The sequence below is a fragment of the Trachypithecus francoisi genome, unplaced genomic scaffold (genome assembly GCF_009764315.1).
Source record: "Trachypithecus francoisi isolate TF-2019V2 unplaced genomic scaffold, Tfra_2.0 Lachesis_group11, whole genome shotgun sequence".
NCBI lineage: Eukaryota > Metazoa > Chordata > Mammalia > Primates > Cercopithecidae > Trachypithecus > Trachypithecus francoisi.
In genome coordinates, this window is record NW_022681456.1 from 13125021 (window position 1) to 13151225 (window position 26205).

General features: G+C 44.1%; 1 protein-coding gene across 6 annotated transcripts in view; it reads left to right on the top strand.

Annotated features, from left to right (window-relative positions):
* CIT (citron rho-interacting serine/threonine kinase) overlaps nt 1–26205 on the top strand; it is a 208960-nt gene that overhangs the window by 25102 nt on the left and 157653 nt on the right. For all 6 annotated transcript variants that reach the window (XM_033220411.1, XM_033220412.1, XM_033220414.1 and 3 more), the window contains exon 5: nt 10247–10348. In XM_033220411.1, coding sequence (XP_033076302.1) covers nt 10247–10348 — 102 coding nt within the window. The remainder of the gene's footprint in view (nt 1–10246; nt 10349–26205) is intronic.

Consider the following 26205-nt stretch of genomic DNA (forward strand, 5'->3'; position numbering starts at 1 on the left):
CCTGGGCAACAAGAGCAAACGCTCCATCTCAAAAAAAAAAAAAGAAAAATTGTGTAGAGGTGGGATCTCCCTATGTTGCCCAGGCTGGTCTTGAACTCCTGGCCTCAAGTAATCCTTCCATCTCCCCCTCCCAAAGTGTTGGGATTACAGGCATGAGCCACGCCTCCTGGCTGAGACTGCTTATTTTATTTATTTTTATTTTTATTTTTTGTTTGGAGACTGCTTATTTTAATGGAAGCTTCAGGGGTCAGACAGAGTCAGTGGTGAGCAAGCAAAGGTGTAGACTGTTCAGTTCAGCCTTCCTTGGACACCTTTTATGTGCCAGACAAAAGAAGGATCAGCATCAGGTGTAGTAAATTACTGGGGTTAGGTTGCTGTTTCCCAAATGTGTTAGATTTATCGCTGGTAGTGTTAAATCTCATGATTTTAGGTAGTACATGGACAACCTATGTAAAAATATTTAATAGTTTTATATTAACTAACATATCAAAACCTGTAACTTTGCTCACACCTGTAATCCCAGCACTTTGGGAGGCCAAGGCGGGAGGATGGTTTGGGCCCAGGAGTTTGAGACCAGCTTAGGTAACATGGCAAGACCCTGTCTCTAAAACAAAACAAAACAAACAAACAGACAAACAAATCCCCTGTAACTTGTTCTAACAATAACCTAAACAATTTTTTAAGTTTAAAATTAAATTAAAAAAATTGAAACAGTAACCATTTTTTTTTTTTTTTTTTTGAGACGGAGTCTCGCTCTGTCACCCAGGCTGGAGTGTAGTGGCCGGATCTCAGCTCACTGCAAGCTCCGCCTCCCGGGTTCCCACCATTCTCCTGCCTCAGCCTCCCGAGTAGCTGGGACTACAGGCGCCCGCCACCTCGCCCGGCTAGTTTTTTGTATTTTTTAGTAGACACGGGGTTTCACCGTGTTAGCCAGGATGGTCTCGATCTCCTGACCTCGTGATCTGCCCGTCTCGGCCTCCCAAAGTGCTGGGATTACAGGCTTGAGCCACTGCGCCCGGCCCAGTAACCATTTTTTTTGTTTTTTTTTTTGGAGACAGAGTCTTGCTTTGTCACCTAGGCTGGAGTGCAGTTGCACAGTCTCTGCTCACTGCAACCTCTGCCTCCTGGGTTCAAACGATTCTTCTGTCTCAGCCTTCTGAATAGGTGGGATTATAGGTTCTCTCCACCATGCCCGGCTAATTTTTGTATTTTTAGTAGAGACGGCGTTTCACCACGTTGGCTAGGCTAGTCTTGAACTCCTGACCTCAAGTGATCTGCCTGCCTCGGCCTCCCAAAGTGTTGGGATTACAGGCGTGAGCCACCGCTCCTGGCCAACAATCACAAATTTAATGAAAAGTTGCAAGTACAGTATAATCAGGGTTCTTAAGGGAAATGGAACCAGTAGGAGATAGATATATAGTCATCTAGGATTATAAGTTGACACATAAGACTAACCATCACATACAGTATAAACAACTTTTTTTCTTAAACCATTGATAGATACACAATGAATATATACATAGAATATATATATACACACATGTATATACACACAGAATATATATTGCATACAGAATATATATACACAGAAATATATATGTACACATGCATAGAATATATTTACATATATATGCATATGTATAATTTATTTATTTTAAGCAGTTGATGTACACAGTTTTTTTTTTTTTTTAAGACACAGTCTCACTTAGTCACCCAAGTTAGAGTGCAGTGGTGAGATTTCAGCTCACCGCAGCCTCCGCCTCCCGGGTTCAAGTGATTCAGCCCCACAAGTAGCACGCCACCACACCCAGCTAATTTTTGTATTTTTTAGTAGAGATGGAGTTTCACCATGTTGGCTAGGCTGGCCTCGAACTCCTGACCTCAAGTGATCTGTCCGCCTCGGCCTCCCAAAGTGCTGGGATTTCAGGCATGAGCCACCATGCCCAGCCCCCATAATGTCTTTTAGAATAAAACAATCGAGTTGAGGATCACACGTGACACTTAATTGTCTTGTCTCTTTAGTCTCCTTCAATCTGGAGCAGTTCTTTGATTTTTCCTGGACTCTCATGACCTTGACAATTCTGATGATTATAGGCCAGTTATTTTGTAAAATTTGAATTTGTCTGATGTTGCTCATGTTTAGATTCAGGGTCTTGATCTTTGGCTGGAATATCACAGACAAGATGCTCTGTTCTTATTGCATCCAAGCAGGTGACTCTCAGTTTCAATTTATCATATTCATGTTGATGCTCACTTTGATCACTTGATTAACGTGATGCCAGTTATGCTTTTCTTTTTTTTTTTTTTTATTATACTTTAAGTTCTAGGGTACATGTGCATAACGTGCAGGTTTGTTACATATGTATACCTGTGCCATGTTGGTGTGCTGCACCCATCAACTCATCAGCACCCATCAATTCGTCATTTATATCAGGTATAACTCCCAATGCAATCCCTCCCCCCTCCCCCCTCCCCATGACAGGCCCCGATGTGTGATGTTCCCCTTCCCGAGTCCAAGTGATGTCATTGTTCAGTTCCCACCTATGAGTGAGAACATGCGGTGTTTGGTTTTCTCTTCTTGTGATAGTTTACTAAGAATGATGGTTTCCAGCTGCATCCATGTCCCTACAAAGGACGCAAACTCATCCTTTTTTATGGCTGCATAATATTCCATGGTGTATACGTGCCACATTTTCTTAATCCAGTCTGTCACAGGTGGACATTTGGGTTGATTCCAAGTCTTTGCTATTGTGAATAGTGCCGCAATAAACATACGTGTGCATGTGTCTTTATAGCAGCATGATTTCTAATCCTTTGGGTATATACCCAGTAGTGGGATGGCTGGGTCATATGGTACATCTAGTTCTAGATCCTTGAGGAATCGCCATACTGTTTTCCATAATGGTTGAACTAGTTTACAATCCCACCAACAGTGTAAAAGTGTTCCTGTTTCTCCACATCCTCTCCAACACCTGTTGTTTCCTGACTTTTTAATGATTGCCATTCTAACTGGTGTGAGATGGTATCTCATTGTGGTTTTGATTTGCATTTCTCTGATGGCCAGTGATGATGAGCATTTTTTCATGTGTCTGTTGGCTGTATGAATGTCTTCTTTTGAGAAATGTCTGTTCATATCCTTTGCCCACTTTTTGATGGGGTTGTTTGTTTTTTTTTTCTTGTAAATTTGTTTGAGTTCTTTGTAGATTCTGGATATTAGCCCTTTGTCAGATGAGTAGATTGCAAAAATGTTCTCCCATTCTGTAGGTTGCCTGTTCACTCTGATGGTAGTTTCTTTTGCTGTGCAGAAGCTCTTTAGTTTAATGAGATCCCATGTGTCAATTTTTGCTTTTGCTGCCATTGCTTTTGGTGTTTTAGACATGAAGTCCTTGCCCATGCCTATGTCCTGAATGGTACTACCTAGGTTTTCTTCTAGGGTTTTTATGGTATTAGGTCTAACATTTAAGTCTCTAATCCATCTTGAATTAATTTTCATATAAGGAGTAAGGAAAGGATCCAGTTTCAGCTTTCTACTTATGGCTAGCCAATTTTCCCAGCACCATTTATTAAATAGGGAATCCTTTCCCCATTTTTTGTTTCTCTCAGGTTTGTCAAAGATCAGATGGCTGTAGATGTGTGGTATTATTTCTGAGGACTCTGTTCTGTTCCATTGGTCTATATCTCTGTTTTGGTACCAGTACCATGCTGTTTTGGTTACTGTAGCCTTGTAGTACAGTTTGAAGTCAGGTAGCGTGATGCTTCCAGCTTTGTTCTTTTGACTTAGGATTGTCTTGGCAATGCGGGCTCTTTTTTGGTTCCATATGAACTTTAAAGCCGTTTTTTCCAATTCTGTGAAGAAACTCATTGGTAGCTTGATGGGGATGGCATTGAATCTATAAATAACCTTGGGCAGTATGGCCATTTTCACGATATTGATTCTTCCTATCCATGAGCATGGTATGTTCTTCCATTTGTTAGTGTCCTCTTTTATTTCACTGAGCAGTGGTTTGTAGTTCTCCTTGAAGAGGTCCTTTACATCCCTTGTAAGTTGGATTCCTAGGTATTTTATTCTCTTTGAAGCAATTGTGAATGGAAGTTCATTCATGATTTGGCTCTCTGTTTGTCTGTTACTGGTGTATAAGAATGCTTGTGATTTTTGCACATTAATTTTGTATCCTGAGACTTTGCTGAAGTTGCTTATCAGCTTAAGGAGATTTTGGGCTGAGACAATGGGGTTTTCTAAATATACAATCGTGTCATCTGCAAACAGGGACAATTTGACTTCTTCTTTTCCTAACTGGATACCCTTGATTTCTTTCTCTTGCCTGATTGCCCTAGCCAGAACTTCCAACACTATGTTAATAGGAGTGGTGAGAGAGGGCATCCCTGTCTTGTGCCAGTTTTCAAAGGGAATTTTTCCAGTTTTTGCCCATTCAGTATGATATTGGCTGTGGGTTTGTCATAAATAGCTCTTATTATTTTGAGGTACGTTCCATCAATACCGAATTTATTGAGCGTTTTTAGCATGAAGGGCTGTTGAATTTTGTCAAAAGCCTTTTCTGCATCTATTGAGATAATCATGTGGTTCTTGTCTTTGGTTCTGTTTATATGCTGGATTACGTTTATTGATTTGCGAATGTTGAACCAGCCTTGCATCCCAGGGATGAAGCCCACTTGATCACGGTGGATAAGCTTTTTGATGTGCTGCTGAATCCGGTTTGCCAGTATTTTATTGAGGATTTTTGCATCGATGTTCATCAGGGATATTGGTCTAAAATTTTCTTTTTTTGTTGTGTCTCTGTCAGGCTTTGGTATCAGGATGATGTTGGCCTCATAAAATGAGTTAGGGAGGATTCCCTCTTTTTCTATTGATTGGAATAGTTTCAGAAGGAATGGTACCAGCTCCTCCTTGTACCTCTGGTAGAATTCAGCTGTGAATCCATCTGGTCCTGGACTTTTTTTGGTTGGTAGGCTGTTAATTATTGCCTCAATTTCAGAGCCTGCTATTGGTCTATTCAGGGATTCAACTTCTTCCTGGTTTAGTCTTGGGAGAGTGTAAGTGTCCAGGAAATTATCCATTTCTTCTGGATTTTCTAGTTGATTTGTGTAGAGGTGTTTATAGTATTCTCTGATGGTAGTTTGTATTTCTGTGGGGTCGGTGGTGATATCCCCTTTTTCATTTTTTATTGCGTCTATTTGATTCTTCTCTCTTTTCTTCTTTATTAGTCTTGCTAGCAGTCTGTCAATTTTGTTGATCTTTTCAAAAAACCAACTCCTGGATTCATTGATTTTTTGGAGGGTTTTTTGTGTCTCTATCTCCTTCATTTCTGCTCTGATCTTAGTTATTTCTTGCCTTCTGCTAGCTTTTGAATGTGTTTGCTCTTGCTTCTCCAGTTCTTTTAATTGTGATGTTAGAGTGTCAATTTTAGATCTTTCCAGCTTTCTCTTGTGGGAATTTAGTGCTATAAATTTCCCTCTACACACTGCTTTAAATGTGTCCCAGAGATTCTGGTATGTTGTATCTTTGTTCTCATTGGTTTCAAAGAACATCTTTATTTCTGCCTTCATTTCGTTATGTACCCAATAGTCATCCAGGAGCAGGTTGTTCAGTTTCCATGTAGTTGAGCGGTTTTGATTGAGTTTGTTAGTCCTGAGTTCTAGTTTGATTGCACTGTGGTCTGAGAGACAGTTTGTTATAATTTCTGTTCTTTTACATTTGCTAAGGAGTGCTTTACTTCCAATTATGTGGTCAATTTTGGAGTAAGTGCGATGTGGTGCTGAGAAGAATGTATATTCTGTTGATTTGGGGTGGAGAGTTCTATAGATGTCTATTAGGTCCGCTTGGTGCAGAGATGAGTTCAATTCCTGGATATCCTTGTTAACTTTCTGTCTCGTTGATCTGTCTAATGTTGACAGTGAAGTGTTGAAGTCTCCCATTATTATTGTATGGGAGTCTAAGTCTCTTTGTAGGTCTCTAAGGACTTGCTTTATGAATTTGGGTGCTCCGGTATTGGGTGCATATATATTTAGGATAGTTAGCTCTTCCTGTTGAATTGATCCCTTTACCATTATGTAATGGCCTTCTTTGTCTTTGATGGTTTAAAGTCCATTTTATCAGAGACTAGGATTGCAACCCCTGCTTTTTTTTGTTCTCCATTTGCTTGGTAGATCATCCTCCATCCCTTTATTTTGAGCCTATGTATGTCTCTGCATGTGAGATGGGTCTCCTGAATACAGCAGACTGATGGGTCTTGACTCTTTATCCAGTTTGCCAGTCTGTGTCTTTTAATTGGAGCATTTAGTCCATTTACATTTAAGGTTAATATTGTTATGTGTGAACTTGATCCTGCCATTATGATATTAACTGGTTATTTTGCTCGTTAGTTGATGCAGTTGCTTCCTAGCCTTGATGGTCTTTACATTTTGGCATGTTTTTGCAATGGCTGGTACCGGTTGTTCCTTTCCATGTTTAGGGCTTCCTTCAGGGTCTCTTGTAAGGCAGGCCTGGTGGTGACAAAATCTCTAAGCATTTGCTTATCTGTAAAGGATTTTATTTCTCCTTCACTGATGAAACTTAGTTTGGCTGGATATGAAATTCTAGGTTTAAAATTCTTTTCTTTAAGAATGTTGAATATTGGCCCCCACTCTCTTCTGGCTTGTAGAGTTTCTGCCGAGAGGTCTGCTGTTAGTCTGATGGGCTTCCCTTTGTGGGTAACCCGACCTTTCTCTCTGGCTGCCCTTAAGATTTTTTCCTTCATTTCAACTTTGGTGAATCTGGCAATTATGTGTCTTGGAGTTGCTCTTCTCGAGGAGTATCTTTGTGGTGTTCTCTGTATTTCCTGAATTTGAATGTTGGCCTGCCCTACTAGGTTGGGGAAGTTCTCCTGGATAATATCCTGAAGAGTGTTTTCCAACTTGGTTCCATTTTCCCCCTCACTTTCAGGCACCCCAATCAGACGTAGATTTGGTCTTTTTACATAATCCCATACTTCTTGCAGGCTTTGTTCATTTCTTTTTCTTCTTTTTTCTTTTGGTTTCTCTTCTCGCTTCATTTCATTCATTTGATCCTCAATCGCTGATACTCTTTCTTCCAGTTGATCGAGTCGGTTACTGAAGCTTGTGGATTTGTCACGTATTTCTCGTGTCATGGTTTTCATCTCTGTCATTTCATTTATGACCTTCTCTGCATTAATTATTCTAGCTATCAATTCTTCCACTCTTTTTTCAAGATTTTTAGTTTCTTTGCGCTGGGTACGTAATTCCTCCTTTAGCTCTGAGAAGTTTGATGGACTGAAGCCTTCTTCTCTCATCTCATCAAAGTCATTCTCTGACCAGCTTTGATCCGTTGCTGGCGATGAGCTGCACGCCTTTGCAGGGGGAGATGCGCTCTTATTTTTTGAATTTCCAGCTTTTCTGCCCTGCTTCTTCCCCATCTTTGTGGTTTTTATCTGCCTCTGGTCTTTGATGATGGTGACGTACTGATGGGGTTTTGGTATAGGTGTTCTTCCTGTTTGATAGTTTTCCTTCTAATAGTCAGGACCCTCAGCTGTAGGTCTGTTGGAGATTGCTTGAGGTCCACTCCAGACCCTGTTTGCCTGGGTATCAGCAGCTGAGGTTGCAGAAGATAGAATATTGCTGAACAGCAAGTGTACCTGTCTGATTCTTACTTGGGAAGCTTCCTCTCAGAGGTGTACTCCACCCTGTGAGGTGTGGGGTGTCAGACTGCCCCTAGTGGGGGATGTCTCCCAGTTAGGCTACTCAGGGGTCAGGGACCCACTTGAGCAGGCAGTCTGTCCGTTCTCAGATCTCAACCTCTGTGTTGGGAGATCCACTGCTGTCTTCAAAGCTGTCAGACAGAGTTGTTCAGGTCTGCACAGGCCTCTGCTGCTTCCCCTGTTGTTTTTTAGCTGTGCCCTGTCCCCAGAGGTGGAGTCTACAGAGACAGGCAGGTTTCCTTAAGCTGCTGTGAGCTCCACCCAGTTCGAGCTTCCCAGTGGCTTTGTTTACCTACTTAAGCCTCAGCAATGGCGGGTGCCCCTCCCCCAGCCTCACTGCTGCCTTGCGCTTAGATCGCAGACTGCTGTGCTAGCAATGAGGGAGGCTCCGTGGCCGTGGGACCCTCCCAGCCAGGTGTGGGTATAATCTCCTGGTGTGCCCGTTTGCTTAAAGCACAGTATTGGGGTGGGAGTTACCCGATTTTCCAGGTGTTGTGTGTCTCAGTTTGCCTGGCTAGGAAAAGGGATTCCCTTCCCCCTTGGGCTTCCCAGGTGAGGCAATGCCTCGCCCTGCTTCAGCTCTCGCTGGTCGGGCTGCAGCAGCTGACCAGCACCGATTGTTCGGCACTCCCCAGTGAGATGACCCCAGTACCTCAGTTGAAAATGCAGAAATCACCGGTCTTCTGTGTCGCCTGCGCCGGGAGTTGGAGACTGGAGCTGTTCCTATTCGGCCATCTTGTTCCGCCCTCCAGTTATGCTTTTCTACTCGTGGAATTACTCCTTCCTCCTTCGTAATTTTATTTATTTTATTTTTCTTAGAGACAGGGTCTTGCTTGGTTGCCCAAGCTGGAGTGCAGTGGTGCAATCTTGGGTCACTGCAGCGTTGAACTCCTGGGCTCAGGTAATCCACCTGCCACAGCCTCCTGAGTAACTGGGACTATAAGCACACATCACCACACCCAGCTAATCTTTGTATTGTAGAGATGGGGTCTCACTATGTTCTCCACGCTGGTCTCTAACTCCTGGCCTCAAGCAGTCTTCCTGCCTTGGCCTCCCGAAGTGCTGGGATGATAGGCATGAGCCACTGCACCCAGCCTCCTTTGTAATTAAAAAAGTGTTTTTTGGAGAGTTACTTTCAGATGATGGAAATATTTTATGTCTATGTGGACTTGCATTTTCCTATTTCAGTCAGTGAGTTATAATCCATTTCTGTCACGAGTTTTATACTTAAATTGTTCCCAATTTGGCCACTGAGAACCTTTTTAGGTTAGCTTTTGTGTCCTTCTCACTTGTCCCCAAGATTCATTGAATACTTTCCTGCTTTCTGGTATAGCAAGATGTTCAGGTTCTTTTGGTACTTTTACTTTCTCTGCCCTGGCTCTGGCATCAGTCATTTCTCAGAGGAGCCCTGTTCCTTTCAGTGGACAATGGTGTTTAGAGGCTGAGATCTGGACATTGGGTGTTTTCATTGCTACTGGGGTGTCACTACTCCCAGACCCCTTTCAGTGGACAGCACTAAGGAATACACATATGTATATACAATATATATCCACCTACATGTGCACGTGTGCACGCATGCACGCACACACGCACATACATTTACATCTATATTTGTGTATCTATGTCTATATATTGAAAACTGTGGCTGGGCACAGTGGCTCATGCCTTTTAATCTCAGCATTTTGGGAGGCTGAGGCAAGAGGATCACTTGAAGCCAGGAGTTCAAGACCAGCTTGGGAAACATAGAGACTCTGTCTCTACAAAAATAAAAAAGGAAAACCATGAGTTCACACCAGTACCCCCAGTTCCAATCCAACTTCACAGGGTTCATTTTAGTTTTCACCCTTTCCATGTTTGTAATTCTCTTCTCTGACATTATACCCTTAATATGTTTACTTATTTTATGCATCTGTGTGCATCCAATCTACTGTCTTTGCTGGTATCCCACCTCCCCTTGGTGGGTGCAGATAATCTGCTCTGGGTTGCCCTTTCACGTGGATGTCTTCCTCACCCTGTGTGGGCCTGTGGTATTGGGCTGCGCCCACACGTGGGTGCCGCCCTCCTCACGTTGCTTGGGACTGGCACCCTGTCCTGGGCCACCATGACTCTCCCCATAACCAGCATGGATGCTTACCTTGTTCCACACCAGCGAGTGGCTTTAGGACTGAATTGTTCAGGAACAGAAAAGGAAGAGAAAAATATTTACATTTAAAGAAAGGGAGTTTAAAGAAATATGTTAGGTAAGGAATTGAGCAGGTAATATATGGAGCTGGCAAAAATTGTGACCAAAGTAGGTGAATGATTGAGATTTATGCAATTCTGGGCTAAGTGACAGCCCTTCCTTGCCTCCTTCCCTTCCTCCCTCCCTCCCTTCCTCCCTCTTTTCCTCCGTCCTTCCTTATTCTTTCTTTTCTTTTTCTTTTTTTTTTTGAGCTAGAACTATCTGTTTAGGCATAAAGACAGAGGAAAATACTTTTTTCCCCCTCTCACACTTAATTCTTTATAATTTTCTAAGCAGTTTCTTTTTTTCCTAGGTTTCATTTTTTGAGGAAGAGCGGAACATACTCTCTCGAAGCACAAGCCCGTGGATCCCCCAATTACAGTATGCCTTTCAGGACAAAAATCACCTTTATCTGGTGAGTCTTTACATCTGTCTCTCTGGAATTAGCCTAACACTCTGACACTCAGATGCCTGTGGTAAAACTGAATGTGGTTCTTGCCCATGTGGTCTCATTCATTCAAGGGCTTTCTTGCCTTACAGGTGTCTCCCTGGTTTCCTCTTTATAAAGATCAAGAGCTAACCCATTTAGAAACAGCCTCATTGATTGTTGCATATTGTAGCTGTGGCTTTAAGGCAATAATAGGAAATCATTTATTGGGGGAATAGTTTGTTATTACGTATAAGAGAATGTTGCTTTAATTTTTAAAAACTTCCTGTGTTAGCTTGCTTAGGATAAAAAAAAGATAATAATTCATGGTTGTGATAAGAAAATGCAAACACTGTAGAAATGCATGAAGTTGAAGGGAAAGCCCCCCATTTTCTTTTCTCTTCTTTTTTTATTGACACAGAGTCTCGCTCTGTCACCCAGGCTGGAGTTCAGTGGCGCAATCTCGGCTCACTGCAATCTCCGCCTCCCAGGTTCAAGCGATTCTTCTGCCTCAGCCTCCCAGGTAGCTGGGATTACAGGTGCGTGTCACCACGCTCAACTAATTTTTGTATTTTTAGTAGAGATGGGATTTTACCACATTGACCGGGCTGGCCGCAAACTCCTGACCTCAAATGATCCACCTGCCTCAGCCTCCCAAAGTGTTGGGATTACAGGCGTGAGCCACTCTGCCCGGCCCCTCCGTTTTATTTTCTAATCCTCCTCCCTAGGGGAAGAAATGTTAAATGGTTACATAAGCTCTTCCTTTCTGACCCTTAACTATGCTCTGTGGGAGCATGGTGGGGATATTTTTCTTTTCTTCTTTTTTTGAGACCAGGTCTCGCTTTGCCACCCGGGCTGGAGTTCAGTGGCATGAACATGGCTCACTGCAGCCTCAACTTCCTGGGCTCCAGCAATCCTCCCACCTCAGCCTCCTGGGTGTACACCACTGCGCCTGGCTAATTTTTGTGTTTTTAGTAGAGACAGAGTTTTGCCATGTTGCCTAGGCTGGTTTTGATCTCTTGAGCTCAAGCGATCTTCCTGCCTTGGCCTTCCAAAGTGCTGGGATTACAGGTGTGAGCCACCGTGCCCAGCCCCCGTGGGGGATACTTCTATATCCTCATGTGCATAGTTTGCTTTATAAAAATGGTATGTTACTCTATGCTTGGCTCTCCAGCTTGCTGTTGCCTTTCACCAGTGTATCCCAGACATCCTTTCTTCCTTGTCGGTCACGCAGGTCTACTTTATTCTTTGAGCAGTGGCATAATTTTCCCTGATGTGTATATATCATAAGTAAGAAAATGCTAAAATTCATTTTGGGGCTTTGTTTAGGTTCTTGAGGGATTAAATTCCTTAATTTAAAGAGTGTATCCTAGAAACTATTTTTGTTCCTGATTCAGCCCTCAAAAGAAGACTGTCATGTTACCCTGAATGGAGATACGAATCTATTGGAAGACTGGCTTTGACTGACCACATGTGCCTTCAGAACCAATGCCATGGCTCTTAGGTGTATGGCCTGAAACACCCTTTCTTAAATATTGCCTTAGAAGCTTTCCTTCTTTGAGACTTGGGACATGGAACCCTCATCTTCACAGATAACTTTGGTGTGTTTCTAGGGTTGCTGGTATTCCAGGACATTTGTTGCAGATGCAATATTTACCTTGTGCTCTCTGCATCTTAGGGAGCTTCTCATATTTGAATGTATTAACGGACTTTTTTTTTTTGAGACAAAGTCTCACTCTGTCACCCAGGCTGGTGTCACCCAGACTGGAGTGCAATGGCTCAGTCTCAGCTCACTGCAACCTCCACCTCCTGGGTTCAAGTGATTCTCTTGCCTCAGCCTCCCAAGTAGTTGGGATTACAGGTGCATGCCACCATACCCTGCTAATTTTTGTATTTTCAGTAGAGACAGGGTTTCGCTATATTGGTGGGGCTGGTCTCAAATTCCTGACCTCAGGTGATCCACCTGCCTCGGCCTCCCAAAGTGCTAGGATTACAGGTGTGAGCCACTGCGCCTTTTCTTTTTTCTTTTTTTTTTCTGAGACGGAATCTTTCTCTGTCACGCAGGCTTGAGTATAGTCGTGCATTCTCAGCTCACTGCAACCTCCACTTCCCGGGTTCAAGTGATCCTCCTGTCTTAGCCTCCTGTGTAGTTAAGACTACAGGTGCATGCCACCACGCCCAGCTGATTTTTGTATTTTTAGTAGAGACGAGGTTTTGCCATGTGGGTTAGGCTGGTCTTGAACTCCTGACCTCAGTTGATCCACCCATCTTAGCCTCCCAAAGTGCTGGGATTACAGGCATGAGCCATCGTGCCCAGCCTCAGGCTTCTTTATTAAGAAAAGAAGTTTGGGCCAGGTGTGATGGCTCACGCCTGTAATCCCAGCACTTTGGGAGGCCGAGGTGGGTGGATCATGAGGTCAGGAGAGCGAGACCATCCTGGCTAACGTGGTGAAACCCTGTCTGTATTAAAAATATAAACAATTAGCCGGACGCGGTGGTGGGCGCCTATAGTCCCAGCTACTTGGGAGGTTGAAGCAGCAGAATGGTGTGAACCCAGAAGGCGGAGCTTGCAGTAAGCTGAGATTATGCCACTGTACTCTAGCCTGGGCGACAGAGTGAGACTCCCTATCAGAAAAAAAAAAAAAAAAGAAAGAAAGAAAGAAAAGAAGTTCCCTTGAAACAATAGGGCTTTTGTTTGTTTTGGTTCATGTTTGTTTGTTATTGTTGTTTTAGATACGTATTTTTTTTTAAGCGATGAGGTCTCTGTTGCAGTGGCATGATCATAGCTCACTGTAACCTCAAATTCCAGGGCTCAAGTGATTCTCCTGCTTCAGCCTCCTGATTAGCTGGGACAACAGGTACAAACCACCATGCCTAGCTAATTTTTAAATTTTTCAGAGACTGGGGTCTCACTAGGTTGCTTAGGCTAGTTTTGAACTCCTGGCCCCAGGCCATCCTCCTGCCTTGGCTTCCCAAATTGTTGGGATCACAGGCGTGAGCCACGCCACCCAGCCTGTTTTAGATATTTTAATTAGAGCTCTGCAAGAGGTTTAGAACACTCACTTGTGAAGATAAACTTCATTTTCAATGCCACACAGAATCTAAGAGGTCCTGGAATTAGGAAGGGCTTTGCTTTTTGAACCAAAGTTGAGAGTCCACAGTTTTCTGGTCTACCTTACAGTGTTCAATAAACTCATATTTCTCTTCTCTGAGTTGAAGAGCTCCTCTTATTGGTGTCTAGTCTCAGGCAGCTTATTCTTCTTAAAAGTAAGCATTATTGAAATGCTTTGGGATTTTCACACCATCAAGGTCCATTTTGGTAGAGGCGTTGACAAATTTTCAGTGTTCTGTGTAAAGGAACTCAGTTGAGGATTTAGTGGTCTGTGTGGCAGGCTACTGCTCAGTAGCTTCAGGGAAACCACTGCTTGCCTCCCCTGTGGCCAGTGAGGATGATCAGAGGAGCCCCAGCAGGGATGCCCAAATATAGTTTTCTTACATGTTGATGGTAGTGCTTGGTTTCATGTCTGAACAGTTCTCAAATCACATCTTAAGGAGAGTACTATCTGGGCATTTTGATAATTTCTCACTTTGATGTCACCATTCTTTTTTTTTTTTTGAGACAGAGTTTCGCTCTGTCGCCCGGGCTGGAGTGCAGTGGCCGGATCTCAGCTCACTGCAAGCTCCGCCTCCCGGGTTTACACCATTCTCCTGCCTCAGCCTCCCGAGTAGCTGGGACTGCAGGCGCCCGCCACCTCGCCCGGCTAGTTTTTTTTTTTTTTTTTTTGTATTTTTTAGTAGAGACGGGGTTTCACCGTGTTAGCCAGGATGGTGTCGATCTCCTGACCTTGTGATCCGCCTGTCTCGGCCTCCCAAAGTGCTGGGATTACAGGCTTGAGCCACTGCGCCCGGCCTGATGTCACCCTTCTTATTACCACCACCTAGCTTTGTCATAGTAGAAAGAACTTTCCTTTTTCTTCCGTGTGTGTGTGTGTGTGTGTGTGTGTGTGTGTGAGATGGAGTCTCATCCTGTCACCCAGGCTGGAGTGCAATGGCGTGATCTCGGCTTACTGCAACCTCCGCCTCCCAGGTTATCCTGTTTCAGCCTCCCGAGTAGCTGGGATTACAGGTGTGTGCCACCACGCCTGGCTCATTTTTGTATTTTTTAGTAGAGGTGGGGTTTCACCATGTTGGCCAGGCTGGTCTTGAATTCCTGACCTTGTGATCCACCCGCCTCCACCTCCCAAAGTGCTAGGATTGCAGGTGTGAGCCACTGCGCCTGGACTTTTTTTTTTTTGAGACAGAGTCTTGCTGTGTTGCCCAGGCTGGAGTGCAGTGGCGGGATCTTGGCTCACTGTAGCCTCCACCTTCTAGGTTCAAGCAATTCTTCTGCTTCAGCCTCCTGAGGAGCTGGGATTTTCAGGTGCCCACGACATGGCTACTTTTTGCATTTTTAGTAGAGACAGAGTTTCACCATGTTGGCCAGGCTGGTTTGTAACTCCCGACCCCAGGTGATCTGCCCGCCTCAGCCTCCCAAAGTGCTGGGATGAGCACTTGGGAAGTGTGAGCCACCGTGCCCGGCCACCTTTGTCTTCTTAATTGTGGATTTAACTGCTGTGGACATCTGCTTGGGCATAGTCTTCCTGGAGTACCTCTCGGATTGGTACTGTCTGCAGATTTCTATGCTAGGACAGGCTCTCAGATGTAGGGGGCTTCCCCATTGATCTCACCACTGGCATCAGCATCGTTAGCTTCTACTCAGCTTTTCCATCCGCCATTTTGCAAGATGGAAGTGTTTTTTTTTTTTTTTTGAGACGGAGTCTCGCTCTGTCACCAAGGCTGGAGTGCAGTGTCTTGATCTCGGCTCACCACAGCCTCCGCCTCCCGGGTTCAAGTGATTCTTCTGCCTCAGCCTCCGGAGTAGCTGGGATTATAGATAGGCGCGCGCCACCGCACTCGTTTAATTTTTTGTATTTTTAGTAGAGACGGAGCTTCACTGTGTTAGCCAGGATGGTCTCTATCTTCTGACCTCATCATCCGCTCGCTTCGGCCTCCCAAAGTGCTGGGATTACGGGTGTGAGCCACCATGCCCAGCCTGGTAGGGTTCTTAATGCAGCTGTTTTTTGGAGTTCTGGTTGCCTCAGCACAGTGCTACTTGGGTCAATGACATTTTTACTCCCTTCTTTTGTAGCTCAATTGGGTATTACTGATGGGATTTTGTAATTATTAATATTTTCTTGTCTCCATTTTCTTCTCAAGTACTTTGTTGCTTTAGAGTAAAATGCTTGCTAAGGGTATAGTTTTCACATAAAAGTGCAAACTTAGCTTGGAAATTAAGATATGATCATACCTCTGCCATCCCTTATCTGTAATTCTGAAATACCTAGAGTTCTGAATAACCTCAAGTTCTTTTATTACTTGTTTATCAACAAAATCTGACTTGAATTCAGTTTTTGGCAAAACTTGATGCAAGCCGTCTTAAGGCTCTTTTTAGTCTTTATTCATTCACATTTTACTATAAAATTATGAATGTGTTTGATTATGAGGTGATGTCCCAGACCCTACTGAGGGTGTTACATAATATAAAGAGTATGTATGGCTGGGCACGGTGGCTCACGGCTGTAATTCCAGCACTTTGGGAGGCCAAGGCGGGTGGATAACCTGAATTCAGGAGTTCAAGACCAGCCTGGCCAACATGGTGAAACCCCATCTCTACTAAGAATACATAAATTAGCCAGGTGTGATGGTAGGTGCCTGTAATCCCAGCTACTCCTTAGGCTGAGGCAGGAGAATCACTTGAACCCAGGAGGTGGAGGTTGCAGTGAGCCAAGATCATGCCAGCGCACTGCAGCCTGGATGACAGAGCAAGACTCTGTCTCAAAAAAAAAAAAAAAAAAAAGTGTATATACCACTTTACCTTTACTTTTCTGAAATCTGAAAAATTCTGAATCTGGAAGCCTATTCTGTTGCAAGATAAAGGGATCCTAGATTTATATTGGTACTGTACAGTCCTGAAATTCCATCCTATCTATTGGTCACTTTTATATCAACAAACATTTGAATTTTGGGGAAACTTACATATCATGCTCCCCTGGCAGTTGAACATTAAGTTTTTTTTTTTTTTTTTTTTCGAGACGGAGTCTCGCTCTGTAGCCCAGGCTGGAGTGCAGTGGCCGGATCTCAGCTCACTGCAAGCTCCGCCTCCCAGGTTCACGCCATTCTCCTGCCTCAGCCTCCCGAGTAGCTGGGACTACAGGCGCCTGCCACCTCGCCCGGCTAGTTTTTTTGTATTTTTTTTAGTAGAGACGGGGTTTCACCGTGTAGACCAGGATGGTCTCGATCTCCTGACCTCATGATCCGCCCGTCTCGGCCTCCCAAGTGCTGGGATTACGGGTGTGAGCCACCATGCCCAGCCTGGTAGGGTTCTTAATGCAGCTGTTTTTTGGAGTTCTGGTTGCCTCAGCACAGTGCTACTTGGGTCAATGACATTTTTACTCCCTTCTTTTGTAGCTCAATTGGGTATTACTGATGGGATTTTGTAATTATTAATATTTTCTTGTCTCCATTTTCTTCTCAAGTACTTTGTTGCTTTAGAGTAAAATGCTTGCTAAGGGTATAGTTTTCACATAAAAGTGCAAACTTAGCTTGGAAATTAAGATATGATCATACCTCTGCCATCCCTTATCTGTAATTCTGAAATACCTAGAGTTCTGAATAACCTCAAGTTCTTTTATTACTTGTTTATCAACAAAATCTGACTTGAATTCAGTTTTTGGCAAAACTTGATGCAAGCCGTCTTAAGGCTCTTTTTAGTCTTTATTCATTCACATTTTACTATAAAATTATGAATGTGTTTGATTATGAGGTGATGTCCCAGACCCTACTGAGGGTGTTACATAATATAAAGAGTATGTATGGCTGGGCACGGTGGCTCACGGCTGTAATTCCAGCACTTTGGGAGGCCAAGGCGGGTGGATAACCTGAATTCAGGAGTTCAAGACCAGCCTGGCCAACATGGTGAAACCCCATCTCTACTAAGAATACATAAATTAGCCAGGTGTGATGGTAGGTGCCTGTAATCCCAGCTACTCCTTAGGCTGAGGCAGGAGAATCACTTGAACCCAGGAGGTGGAGGTTGCAGTGAGCCAAGATCATGCCAGCGCACTGCAGCCTGGATGACAGAGCAAGACTCTGTCTCAAAAAAAAAAAAAAAAAAAAAAGTGTATATACCACTTTACCTTTACTTTTCTGAAATCTGAAAAATTCTGAATCTGGAAGCCTATTCTGTTGCAAGATAAAGGGATCCTAGATTTATATTGGTACTGTACAGTCCTGAAATTCCATCCTATCTATTGGTCACTTTTATATCAACAAACATTTGAATTTTGGGGAAACTTACATATCATGCTCCCCTGGCAGTTGAACATTAAGTTTTTTTTTTTTTTTTTTTCGAGACGGAGTCTCGCTCTGTAGCCCAGGCTGGAGTGCAGTGGCCGGATCTCAGCTCACTGCAAGCTCCGCCTCCCAGGTTCACGCCATTCTCCTGCCTCAGCCTCCCGAGTAGCTGGGACTACAGGCGCCTGCCACCTCGCCCGGCTAGTTTTTTTGTATTTTTTTTAGTAGAGACGGGGTTTCACCGTGTAGACCAGGATGGTCTCGATCTCCTGACCTCATGATCCGCCCGTCTCGGCCTCCCAAAGTGCTGGGATTACAGGCTTGAGCCACCGCGCCCGGCCTTGAACATTAAGTTTTTTTGTTTGTTTGTTTGTTTTTGAGACGGAGTCTCGCTCTGCCCAGGCTGGAGCGCAGTGGCGCAATCTCGGCTCATTGCAACCTCTGCCTCCTGGGTTCAAGCAATTCTCCTGCCTCAGCCTCCTGAGTAGTTGGGATTACAGGCGTGCACCACCACACCTGGCTAGTTTTTGTCTTTTTAGTAGAGATGAGGTTTCTCCATGTTGACCAGGCTGGTCTCGAACTCCTGACCTTGTGATCTGCCTGCCTCGACCTCCCAAAGTGCTGGAATTATAGGCGTGAGCCACCGCGCCTGGCCTTGAAGGTACATTTTAAATCAGTGAAAAAAACAACAGGATTCTGCCTCCTATGGTATATCCCTCCTGACTGTCTCTTCTCTCCAGTCTTGCCCCTGCTGTGTGGGTTTCAGGCCTCCATCTTCTCTACCCTGCATTGCTGTGATAACCTCTGAAGTATTCTCACTGCCATCTGTCTGGCCCTCCTCCCAGGTCTTCCACATACTGCAGCCAAGACATCCCGCTATTGAAACCCTTCAAGATTCCCTGCTGTCCTCTGGATGAAGTCCACCCTCTTTCACGTGACTTACCAGGCCTTTCTTGCCTTTGCCCCCAGCCTCATCACTTACTATTTCTCTTTCTACCTTACATCCATCCTGAACTTCCTTTGGTTCTTTGACCTTGCCTCTGACCTTTTTGCATGCTGTTCACTCTTTCCCTGTTCACCTTGCTAACTCCTCTTTCTCTTTCTGGGTTGGATCAGATTTCACTTCTTCCAGAAGCCCCTCCTAGAACCTATACTTCTGGGATGGCGCCTTTTGACTGTACTCTCATTGCACCCTGTACTTCTCCTTCATGAGTGGGTGCTGGTCTGTCCCACTAGGTGACTTCATCCTTAAAGGGAGAGCTTTACCAAGTCAATGCTTAAACAATATTTATTGGGTGAATGTGTGATTAATTTAATAGAAATTTGATGTATGTTCAAATTTACTTACTGTATTACAGAACTTGCATTATATTCTCAGCAGTTATTTTCTTTAACGTATGTAATTCAAGATAGACTCAGTGAGATTTTCAAAATTTGGAACGCAGTGCAAGGAAATTGAACTTGAGTTCTTTTGCATTTTGATGGTTAAACATTTCCCATTTGTGGTGACATACCAGTGAGTTTGGTTTACTGTTTTCTGGTCTATAGAAAATTGTCACAAACTTCATCATAATATCTGGTTCTATATAACAAGGCTAGTCCTGTATTCTGCAGGTGGCTCATGGAAACAGTGCTCTGTTGATCTGGTTCATGAAGAAATCTGTTCAATTCTGCATAACAGATGCCTTTATCAGTGTCCTTCCATGAAGGAGCTGGTCTTCACAAAGAACACGTAGTTTTCTTTGTGAAGCATCCCACCACTTGTAGTATTTTTTTTTTTGAGATGGAGTCTCGCTGTGTCACCCAGGCTGGAGTGCAGTGGTGCGATCTCAGCTCCGTGCAGCCTCCACCTCCTGGGTTCAAGTGATTCTCCTACCTCAGCCTCCTGAGTAGCTGGGATTACAGGGGTGCGCCACCATGCCCGGCTAATTTTTGTATTTTTAGTAGAGACGGGGTTTCACCATATTGATCAGGCTGTTCTCAAACTCTTGACCTCATGATCCGCCCGCCTCGGCCTCCCAGAGTGCTGAGATTACAGGCGTGAGCCACTGCACCCTGCCAGTGTTGTTTTGTCTAAATTCTTTGTGCTAATGTTTTTCCTGCTGTGGTTTTCTTCAGGTTCCCCTTGCTCTGAGCCTGCAATTGACCCATGAAATTCTTTTCTGTGCTGTAACCTTACAGTGACTTCCTTATGTTCACTCCAAATGTTTTTCCCTAGTTGCATGTAGAGATATATTAGCTAAGGTACACACTTAGCTGCTGTATCAGAGACCCTAATGTACAGCCCAGGCTGGCAGAGCAGCTCAGCTGTGTGTGTTAATTCAGGGATCCAGGTTCCTTCCATGTTGTGACTCCCCCATTCCTTAGGATGTTGTCTTCTTTTACACGGCTGAAGTTGGGCCATATCATGTCTCTGTTCCAGCTGGCTGGTAGGAAAAAAGAACAGAAATTCAGAGTAAGCGCCGGGCGCGGTGGCTCAAGCCTGTAATCCCAGCACTTTGGGAGGCTGAGACAGGCGGATCACGAGGTCAGGAGATCGAGACTATCCTGGCTAACAGGGTGAAACCCTGTCTCTACTTAAAAATACAAAAAACTAACCGGGCAAGGTGGCGGGCGCCTGTAGTCCCAGCTACTCGGGAGGCTGAGGCAGGAGAATGGCGTAAACCCGGGAGGCGGAGCTTGCAGTGAGCCGAGATCCGGCCACTGCACTCCAGCCTGGGCGACACAGCGAGACTCCGTCTCAAAAAAAAAAAAAAAAAAAAATTCAGAGTAAGCAAATTCTTTCTCCATAGATTGGTGTGGAAGTTGGACACATCATTTCCTCTCACATTTTCTCGGCCAGAACGTAGTCATGTGACTGCACATCTAGCTGCTAAGGAGACTGGGAATTTACTGTCAGCTGTGTGACCTCTGTGAAGCTAAAATTCTTATTACTGTGGAATAAGGGAAGGATGGATTGGGGGGCACAATTAATAGTCTGTCACAGAGGCTAAAACAGCTGCTTTTGTCTGGGCACAGTGGCTCACACATGTAATTTCAGCCCTTTGGGAGGCTGAGGCGAGTGGATCACTTGAGATCAGGAGTTTGAGACCAGCCTGGCCAACATGGTGAAACCCTGTCTCTACTAAAAATACAGAAATTAGCCGGGCATGGTGGCCGGCACCTGTAATCTGAGCTACTCCAGAGGTTGAGGCAGGAGAATTGCTTGAACCTGGAAGGCAGAGGTTACAGTGAGCCAAGATGGTGCCACTGCACTCCAGCCTGGGCGACAGAGTGAGATTCCATCTCAAAAAAAAAAAAAGCAAAATAAACAGCTGCTTTTATAGGTGATACTTCAAGGTACAGCTGAACTTTGAAGCCAGGCCTGTGGTTTCACCTTCCATATTCTTACTCAAGGCATTATACTTCTGGATCCAAAACCACTGCTACTGGGATGCCCTGCTTGGGATGAGTTCTTTATATTTCTTATCTTGCTTTCAACCCACACCTGTGCAATTTTATGGGCAGCGTTTGTTTCCTATGTAGGAACAATTTGAAAGTGGGCTGTTTCTAGGCTTTCATGAATAGCAGCCTATGCTGTCATTGGGAATCTGGAGGGAATTAATGAACACAACTTCATTGTTTACTTTAGTGAAATGTGGCAGCTTATGATAGTTTTGACAGTGAGACATGTGCTGTTTTGATCTCTTGGCTAAGATTATCTGATTTTTCAGGCATGTCTCAAAACTCACCAGTCCTGTTCTCATGCTACTGCTTCTGAAGCCAGGGTTTGGAAGCCAGCTGCCCATCAGAATGAGGCTGTGACTTAGAATATTGGTTCTTGTTTTATTACCATTCCTTGTTTGGTCTCTCCAGAGTAACTGGCCTTTTCGGCTTCAATTTTCTTATTGGTGAAATGAGATATTAATTCCTCTTATTGACTTCAATTGCTGAGTGTATTGTTGCCTTTGGGAGGTTCTTTGAGTTTTCTGTGCCTTTGAAATAGTTTTTTTCAAAATTAAAAAAAATTTTTTTTATTCTGGTGTTTTGAGGCATGTTTCAAGTGAGTGCATTTACACTTTTACCATTTTAGGAGCCACAATTTAATTATGTTGTCCCAGCTTGCTTGGCCTTTTCCCCAGAGTTTCTGATTCCGTAGGTCTGGGGTGGGGCCCAATAATTTGCATTTCTTCTTCTATTTTCGAGATAGAGTCTTATTGTGTCATCCAAGCTGGAATGCAGTGGCATGATCATAGCTCACTGTAGCCTCAAACTCCTGGGCTCAAGCTGTCCTCCTACCTCACCCTCCTGAGTAGCTGGGACTACAGGCATACACTACCATGCCCAGCTACCTTTTTAATTTTTTGTAGAGATGGGGTCTCCCTGTGTTGCTCAGGCTGGTCTTGAATTCCTGGGCTGAAGCGATCCTCCTGCTTCAGCCTCCCAAAATGCCGGCATTCCAGGCATGAACCACCGCACTTGGCCAAGACTTTGCATTTCTAGCTAGTTTCCAAGTAATGCTGCTGCTGGTGTGGGGACCTCATTTTGAGAACCATTGTCCTATAACTGTAGCTATAGTTAGTTTCTGGTTATAGCTTCTTCCTTTTGCCCCTCCAATAATAGTGTGCACATCCAAAATCCCTGTCCTTCCTCTTTCAGGCCCAGGCATGGTATCTGGTCCCCTTCTGTTGCTAGCCCTGGGGTGCTTCATCATCCCAAATTTATTTTTCTTCTCCTAACCCGAACCTTTGTAAATGGCCCCTTCCCTAATGAATGTCCTCAATTCCCTGGTTTGCGTGTCCTGTCTGTTTCTTGGCAAGACTTTGGATGATCCAGTACTCAATGAGGATTTTTTTCATAGATGGATGAATCAGGCTGGGTTTCATGTTTTCTAAAATAAAGGGCCTTCTCTCTTTTTCTCTTGGTCACTTTGACCAAGAAGAAAATAACAGAGTTTTTATTCTAAAGAAGAATAATATCGGGGCCACTCTGCTCAGAGGCCACTCTGCTTTGAGGACCCCTTCTCTCCTTCCTCATGCCAAAGATCAGGAACATTGAGCAGAGCGGATAATGATGCCGCCAGCACCATTACATTTTCATGGCACTTTCAGTAGTGCTGAGCGTGCAAGCATTTCAAGGAGACATTTCTAAGAGGTGGCTAGCACAGCATGCCTCTAATGCCCTATGTGAATTGGAATAGAGTACTAAAGAACTGTTCAATATTCACCCCATCCCCACATATGCAAGCATGCACGTGGGTGCATTGCATATGTGTGTGTGCACACGTGCACACACACATTTGTTCTTTGTTTCAAATGCAACACAATGGTTGGAAATTGCCTTCCTAGTACTGGGATATGGATGCAAACATCAACAGAGAAGCAGCCGCTACTTCCAAACTGAACACATGTGAGATTTGCCCTTTAATTAGCATCTGCAGCTGCTGCCATCAGAAGGGTCTGTCTCTGTTGGCCTGAAAGTCTTTGCTTTAAAAGAGCAAGTCCATTATAGCTCCAAGCTAGGCTCGTCTGTCAGCTGCTGTGCTTTCTCTGCCATCAGCAGGGTTGCCACATTGTTTTGGGCTGTTTCACTCTAGGACTCTTTCCTCCTCCTGTGCCCGCAGCCTTTGATTACTATGCCTTGGTGATCATCATTTGGGTGACCTGCAGCTGCTCATTGTGTGTGCAGGAGACATCTCCAGTCCTTGCAAGGAGGGAAGATCATTGGCTTCAGTGCTGATGGACTGGTTATTTTCCAGCCCTTTGTTGTCAGTGATCTTGTCTTGATATGCAGAAAGGCTCCAGGTAGTCACTGAAAAAAATATAAGCAGCAGAGGTGATGGCTATATGAAAGCCATGTTTCATCAAGGGCATTGCTGCGATAGAAACTTTTAATTCACTTGGAGAAGGGAGCCGTATTTGTTCCACAGCCTCCTCAGCAGTGGGTCACACGGTGCTGGGCTGGCTGCATCTGAATCACCCCAGTAGCTCCTTAAAACTGTAGATTCCTACCCATGGAGTGTGATCCATGAAGTCTGGGGTTATTCCCTGGAATCCTTTAAGCTCCCTAAGTAGTTGGGATGGGAAAGATATACGCTTTACCTTACTATACTGCTTATTATTATCGTTTTAAAATTTTTGCCGGGCACAGTGGCTCACACCTGTAATCCCAGCACATTGGGAGACCGAGGCAGGTGGATCACTTGAGGTCAGGAGTTCGAGTCCAGCCTAGCCAACATGATGAAATCCCATCTCTACTAAAAATAAAAAAATTAGCCGGGCATGGTGGCGCATGCCTGTAGTCCTACTCTGGAGGCTGAGGCAGGAGAATTGCTTGAACCCGGGAGGCAGAGGTTGCAGTGAGCCGAGATCGTGGCACTGCACTCCAGCCTGGGCAACAGAGTGAGACTTTGTCTCAAAAAAAGAAAAAAAAAAAAAAAAAAAAGAAAAAACAAAACTCTTTTTCGTTATACCAGAACGTCAGCTGTATGGAGGTGGAGATTTTTTCTGTTTTATTCACTGCTGTTTCCCTAGTATCTAGAATAGTGGCTGGCACATGATAGGCACTTAAATATTGATTTAGATGAGTCTATCTTATTTTCTTTTAAATTTTTTGTTTTTATTAGAGGTGGGGTCTCGCTTTATTGCCCAAGCTGGTCTCAAAACTCCTGACCTCAAGTGATTCTACTGCCTCAGTCTCCCAAAGGGCTAGGATAGGCCTGAGCCATCATGCCTGGCTTGTCTTATTTTAAAGAAGCACTTCTCCTGGTGATTCTGATGGACAATCAGGCTTGGGAAGTTCTAACCTAGAGGACCTATAGTTGTCTTGGGGTAGAAGCCAAGGCTATCCTGGTTTTTAGGATCAGTGCCTTACTGAGCATCTCTCAATAGTAAAAGTCAGGGACAGAGTTACATTTTTGGACAAAACCAGATGCTGTGAATGGACTCTCGGTCACAACCTGGGTGGCGACTTTGTCCTTAACTTCTTCATCATTTTCTGCTGACCCTGGTCTTTGGTTCACAGCAAGTCACTTGTTAAGAAGACTTGAAGATGCCTAGTTTGTTACTTTAGATGATGCTTTTGAAACCTCTTGGTACCATTTTAGCAATCCAAATGTATTTTCTGAAAGCACTGAAGTCCTGGGTCTGTATTGTATCTTTAAGCTCTAATAGCATGATGATTGAATAAGCCTTGGTTGGCCACACACAAGCCATCTTCCCCGTGGGCTCCATTCATACTAGAATGAGCAGCTATACCCAGTAGTATAGTTTGGGATATGGGTAACATCTTGGGATAGCCACATTGACTCAGTAAATGTCTGAACTACATTCTCCTAATGGTGTACTGTTGGAATTTTTGGTGTGGTAACCTGGAATGATGGGTCAAGTTTGATTAGCATCTTTGATAAGGACCCGGTCTATTTAGAGGTTTGTCATTGAGTGTGTCTGTTTTGGCCTCATGTTGTGATGCATGCTGTGTAGCAGCTGTGGTAATTTTTGTTGCTTGTTTTCTCAATCAACCCTGGTTTTGAAGAAATGGAAAGTTGTTCCACTCTTAGACTGATCTGATTTGGGAGGGGATTTTCAGTCAGGAAGTTGGATCTTCTGAATAGAAGCAAAGAATACATGTCTTTCTGCCTCTTTACGAGCTGGCTCTTGTTTTCTGAACTATTTTACTGGTCACTGCAAATAGAATGTCAGGAGTAGCTGCCAAATACTAAGTTGTGTTCAGTTTGTCAGTTCTTAAGAGTTGCCGGTGGCTGCTCTGCTATGCATATGACTTTCTCAGCCTTAAACTCACAAGCCATACTGTTTTTTTTCATATCTTTAATACAGCCATAGGAAATTTATAACTGTGGCGTGTCGTCATAAATATGCATTGTTGTTATTTTAAGATATTTCAGTACTAAAAGTATAAGTACTTCTGTTATTATCTGTGAATTTCTTTCCTTTTTCTTTTTTTGGATATTTAAGACCTTTTTAATGGCAATATATATTTAAAACAGACATATAAATTAGCATTCACCCACATACCCAGGGCCTGCGGAGAACCAGGTTGGGATGAGTGGGTGAGCTAAAGGCAGCCAGGTGGCTCCCGTGGGCTCCTCGAGGACTGGGGTGAGTAACTAATGTCTGTTAGGAACTTGGGGGAAAGAAAGTGTGTATGTGAGGTGCTGCCCCTTCTAAGTGTTCCTCTTGTTCATAAATCATATATATATATATATATATATATATATATTTTTTTTTTTTAAGACGGAGTCTCACTCTGTCGCCAGGCTGGATTGCAGTGGTGTGATCTCAGCTCACTGCAACCTCTGCCTCCTGGGTTCAAGCGACTCTCCTGCCTCAGCCTCCCGAGTAGCTGGGACTACAGGCATGCACCACCATGCCCAGCTAATTTTCTATTTTTAGTAAAGACGGGGTTTCACCATGTTGGCCAGGGTGGTCTCGGTCTCTTGACCTTGTAATCTGCCT